The sequence below is a fragment of the Orcinus orca genome, chromosome 9, assembly GCF_937001465.1.
Source record: "Orcinus orca chromosome 9, mOrcOrc1.1, whole genome shotgun sequence".
NCBI lineage: Eukaryota > Metazoa > Chordata > Mammalia > Artiodactyla > Delphinidae > Orcinus > Orcinus orca.
In genome coordinates, this window is record NC_064567.1 from 70,952,229 (window position 1) to 70,958,228 (window position 6,000).

A 6,000-nucleotide genomic window follows, 5' to 3' on the forward strand; every position below is an offset into this window, starting at 1 on the left:
AGCATTTGTGCTTCTGCCTTTTACAGTGGTTGCCATTTGTTGGAAAATGAGATTGTGAAAGTTTTGTGGTTTCCATAGAAAAAGTTTATTATTTACTTTTTTCCAAAAGAGTGATGTAGCTTTAAAAACCACTTAAAGACTTCATTCCCTGTCTAGGACACCAATACAATATGGAATTGATGGGACTGCTTCAGATTTAGTACTACTGAGGAAGTTTGTTGCATACAAATTCATTCTGAAAGGAATGTTCAGAGATTAGACATCAGAGTGTACTGAAGTAGAGTCATAAGAAATCAAAGTGTTTATTGCTGCTCTGTTACCACCAAGAACTATTGAATTTTGAACCCCTGAACACTCTCTTCTAGCTGCTTTCGAAATCTATTGAACAACTGAAGCAACCAGGCAGTCACCTCGAGGAAGCGGAGGAAGAGCTTCAGGGGGACCAGGCGATGCAGGAAGACAGAGCGCCCTCTAGTGGCAACAGCACTAGGAGTGACAGCAGTGCTTGTGTGGATGACGCATTGGGACAAGTTGGGGCTGTGAAGGTCAAGGAGGAACCAGTGGACAGTGATGAAGATGCTCAGATCCAGGAAATGGAATCTGGGGAGCAGGCTGCTTTTATGCAACAGGTAATAGGCAAAGATTTAGCTCCAGGATTTGTAATTAAAGTCATTATCTGAATATGAAATGCATTGCAGGCTTTGGTAAATGGATATAATTTCCTATCCTATTATATCTCTGAATGATTTGACTTTAGTGTTTAAGGATTCTAATGCAGATATATCTATATATAGATCTTTCTATATACTGATCTCTGTATAGATATCAAGGTTTCATTGAAACTCTACTGGTAAGGAAATACCTGTTACACTAAAATTATACTACATCAGTATCCAAGTAATAGGGTTTTAATTCATCCCAAAGCCTGCCCCACCAATTACTTCTAAGGAAAACGAAATCACTGTTGTTTTTAGTTTATCTGTTGAGATCAGTGACTGCTGGATATAGTTTCCCAGTCTGGTCAATGAAACATTCTATTAGTTCTTGATTTTTTTGATATGCAGAATTCAATTTTCACATTGTTGTACATAATGTATCATACTACAGTCTTGAACCCTGTTAAAGGTAGTCAGCCCTTCCTTCCTCTCTCTTTTTTTGTTAAGTGAAATGTTCTGGTTACTATGCCAGTAGTCCTAGGTTATTGTATAGATTGCAACTGAAAATTTTAGGAATAGAGGTGGTTTTAAATATATAGATGCAAAGTACAGCACAGCACTATTTTAAATATTACATTATGTCTCACCTAGTACTGCTCATTTCATTTTTATCCTGTGTTATTTGATGACATTGTTTATTGAAAAAGATCAAATGAAGCAGATGCAAATGTTGGCAAGAAGTAATGTGCAGCCTTATGGTCCAATCAGATACTGTATTGTATCTACAGTTGTGGAAAACATAGTAACGGTGTGATTATTATCTGATATGAAGTCAAAATCGTGTTTAAAAGAAGAAGGTGTATCATGTTTGATAATCATTGTCACTAGGATCTCTTTAATATAATTCCATAATGACATGGCATATACCATACTATTTTGGCAAATAAAAAATTAGGAAAGTTAGGTTTAACAAAAGAATCTACTTGTACATAATGCACCTTCAGAAGGACTATGTCCTTTGATGTTATGAAATGCAAACAACTTTGAAGGCAACAGTAGACTGTTTATTTAAGTCAGTTCTTTGTCAGGTTCCTGCTGTTCTACAGAAAACTGATTCTATGAGGCCGAACAGGAAATGCCTTGTGGAAACAGGAAGTCCAAGTGATTCATGTACTGAGGAATGTAGGGAAAAAAAAAAAAAAACGGAGGATAGTGTTTTACTCTCTCTGTTTTTAAAGGGCACTCTATGAATTGATTTATTGTCTAAGAAAATAACACCACAAGTAGGGAAATTGTTAAGGAAGCTTTTCACTGGAACATTTCCTTCATACCCCCTTTTGATATGTTTACCTTGTTTTATAGGTTTACTTTTGTTAAGCTAGTTAAAGATTCGTTGTATTAAGACCCCTTTAATATGGATAATCCAAATTGACCTAGAATCTTTGTGAGGTTTTTTTCTATTAAAATATTTATATTTCTAAATCCAAGGCATTTTAAGGTGTAGTATCCTGTTTCAAAGGAGTTATAGCAGTTTTGCCAAATGTAGACCTTGTACAACTGTATGTTACTGGCACGTGTTGTTTACATTTTGCTGTGACATTTTAAAATATTTCTTAAAAAAGCTTACTGCTAAAGATACATTATCCTTTTTTAAAAAGTCTCCATTCAAATTAAATTAACATAACTAGAAGTTAGAAAGTTTAAAACATTTCCATATAATGAAAGTCCTGATAATTTGACAAATAGCTGTAATAGGCAACACTTCCTACTACCAACATATTTTGGTTAGTATATTCCTTCAGATTAAAATGACTTTTTGTCAGTTGTTTTGCATTAAAAATATGACATTCCTAAGATAAAATTGTTTATTTTTCCCATCTCATAAATATACATTTTCTTTAAAGTCTTTTTTCAATCTCATAAAAAAGGGATAGTGCATCTTTTAAAATACATTTTATTTGGGGAGGAACATGTGGCTGAGCAGGCTTTTGTATAATATTACTGCAAAGATATGTAATCACAAACAAAAAAAAACCCTATTTTTTATAATGTCATTTGAGAGAGCTTCATCAGTACAGTTGGTGGACGTTAATTGTTTGAATTTGATAGTCTTTGAATTTAATCAAGAAACTACCTGGAACCAGTGAAAAGGAAAGCTGGACTTAAATAATCTTAGAGCTAATTGATAAATGTCTCTTTTAAAATCTACTGTATTTATTATAATTTACACCCTTGAAGGTGATCTCTTGTTTTGTGTTGTAAATATATTGTTTGTATGTTTCTCTTCTTGCCTTCTGTTATAAGTCTCTTCCTTTCTCAAATAAAGTTTTTTTTAAAAGATCCCCTTTCATACATATGGCTTTGTGTAAACTTGATATATTTAATCGAATTTGAAGCTCATGCACTAGGTCTCATATACCAAAATATATTGCCATTCTTTGTTGAAACAAGAAAATAAAGATCTTTCGAGCAGTTACTTCTAATGCCATTAAAAATAATAAATTCAGCAATAGTGACTTTAACCTGTTTACATCAGCCATTGTCACATAGCAAACACATGTAAAATTTGTTGCAGTTTTATTTTCCCCGCGTGGCCTTTTTCGTATGTTATCACCTTTGATGTCAACTTCTAAATATAAAATTTTATATAAATAGATATCAGTTCCTAACTTTGCTCAACTTAAAAAATTATTTTTAAAAAGGTTAATATAATCCCTTGAATATGTCAAGCACTCAATAAAATATTAAAATGAATAATTTTCTGTGTATCATAATAGTTATATCTATTACAGTAAGGACCTGACCTACAAGTATAAAGTGACAGTACATAAATTTAAAGAGAAAAGAGTAATTAAATGACCTCCCCTTATACGGAAACAATTATTATAATAGTAGCGTGAAGAATAAGGAGCCTGACTCAAGTGAAGGGAACCGGACCATATACATCCAAGGGTTCCTTTTCCTTTTCTGGTCAGTTGCAAGCAAAACTTACTAGTCAGTACTTCATAATGTGTTACTATGTATTTGGTTCAATAGGTTAAAAACATTTGTTTTATATTCTTTGATTCTCTTTAAACTTCAATAGTGTCACATGAGGTAAAGCTACTCTAATTCTGGAGCTAATATCATTGAGTATTATGAAATGGATGATCATTCCATAATGCTGTAAACTAGATAATTTGGTCAGAATTGTGGAAATACCATTGATGCTAGTCATAATTTCCTGAAAATTGCCTTTGGACGGTAAAATTACAAAATTAACTTGGTACTAGAGATCCTCAAAAAAGAGTTGGAAGAATCAATTAGATAATGATTTTATACTGTGTGTCTGATTTCCAAAATGTACAGGGACTGATAACTGCATCAATATTAGAAACTTCTTCTTCAGAAAAATAGTTTTTGCCAGGACCTGAAATGAATAACCATTAGATTTCCTCTTCTGATAGTCAAGAGCTGCCTTCTCCCTGGTGAAGGTGGCTGCTGAAATGGAGACTGCTACTTTCCATAGTTCTAAGAAAGACAGTTTTTAAGAAACTTTTATGTTGCTTCATACTTCTTTTTTTCTAAAGTACGTTAAAGGAATTCAGACGCTAAACATTTTCTTGAAGCCTGGTACTCCACGGATATGTAGGAGGACAACAGCATTTTTTTTAATTTGGCATTCCTTTGTGACTTTTTCCACTAATGGAAATATACAATTGTGGGTGTATAATTATGGGTGAACAATGATAAATAATCCAGGTGTACAAATTATAAGCATTTATAATCAGGGACTTAGAGATACTAGAGAAGGAGTTTGAGAGGTAGATTACCATCCCCTTTATTATTGATCATTCCTCCAACTGGATTTTAAAGGGAAAGTAAGGGGTGGGTGTGTGCAGGCAATCAAAGAAGTCAGGCAAATGAAGCAGGATATTGGGAATGTGACTTTACAGAACTAATCTATCTAGGTTTTAAAAGGCCTCTATTCTCATTTAAAGTAACTTCTTTAAGGCTTATAAACTGTAGGGTGTAGAAAATGCAACTTTGGGGGACCATCTTGATTTACAAAAAGACTTTTAACTATTGCAAATGTGTAATGTACTAGGTATTGTTATAAGCACTTTACATCTTTTAAAGCATTAGTCCTCACAACAACCTTACAGGGTAGATATTATTGTCTCATTGTAGAGATGAGGGCGCTGGGGCCCAGAGAAGTCAAATCAGGTCAAGGTCACCCAGTTAGTGACAGTCTAGCTCCAGTTTGAAGCCCTTGTTCTCAGCCTCTACCACTGAGCTGTATTTGTGCAACAGTTCTTCTTACACGTCCAAGTCTTGCTCTCTCTCTTTGCATTTCCAAACTGTTTTGAATCCATTTTCTCTTTCAGTCATTGCTGTAAGTTAGGAGATCAGGACTCTTTTTTTATTCTAATTCACAGATGAGCAATCTAATTCTTGTACATTATGTTCAACTGTTTAGAATCATGAGAATTTGTGAGTCCCTTTTTTTCTGACCAGAGCCAGTCCTGAGATGGGGTGAAACAGCGACTGCACTTGGAATTAACTTTTGGGGAGAGTGAAAGAGACAAGATTTCAACCAGCTCACAGCTCTCCCTTGCCACTTCTTACCTTCATTCCCCAGCGAAGGGGAGGAGACTTCAATTTCTAAGCAGTCAGGACACTGCCTTTAAAAACTTTTTTGACGTATCAAAGATGCACTTGATAGTCACTTTGACATAAAATAGTCTGTATATAGTATTGTAAAAAAAAATAAATAAATAAGGATGTTTGTCTTGAGTTCTAGACCTCCTAAGTGGTTTTCCTATTGAAAAGTGCATAAAAATTGTCTTGAGGGAAGACGTTGACAATTGAGATTCCTGACCACACCCTGCAGAGGTTCTGATCCTGTTGTACTGACTGGGAGCCCAGCAATCTACATTTTTCAAGCCCTTTGGGAGAGTCTGATTGAGAAACAGTGCTCTGGAGATGGCCAAGGGCCCTAAACCACTTCTTAAAATATGTCTTGATTTTTAATAGTTTTTACCTAAGATTCTTTGATTCTCTGATTCATTGTTTTCGTAAGACTGTCTTGTGTTTCTTGTATATTTCACCTGCATGTTAATTATAGGTCAAGTATAGTTGTAGTATAAATATAGGTTACTGTATTTACTGCTGTTAGTTCTTTGATAGTGTTTGTCTGTTTTGCTTCTCTCTTCTAATAGAATAATTTCCTGGTCTATTATGGAGTTTGCCAAGACGTGGCAAATTATTTTTCCTCAGAATTTCTGAGCTACTGTGGTATGTTGTTTTTTGTTTTTGTGTTTTTTATTGAGATAAAACTCATATAACATAAAATGCACCATTT

At 34.2% G+C, this 6,000-nt stretch overlaps 1 protein-coding gene across 12 annotated transcripts in view; it reads left to right on the top strand.

Annotated features, from left to right (window-relative positions):
- The window catches only part of HDAC9 (histone deacetylase 9), a 547,926-nt gene extending 544,930 nt beyond the window's left edge, over nucleotides 1-2,996 (top strand). For all 12 annotated transcript variants that reach the window (XM_049714591.1, XM_049714592.1, XM_049714596.1 and 9 more), the window contains one exon: nucleotides 366-2,996. In XM_049714591.1, coding sequence (XP_049570548.1) covers nucleotides 366-680 — 315 coding nt within the window. In that variant the 3' untranslated portion in view covers nucleotides 681-2,996. The remainder of the gene's footprint in view (nucleotides 1-365) is intronic.
- Nucleotides 2,997-6,000: the final 3,004 nt, after the last annotated feature.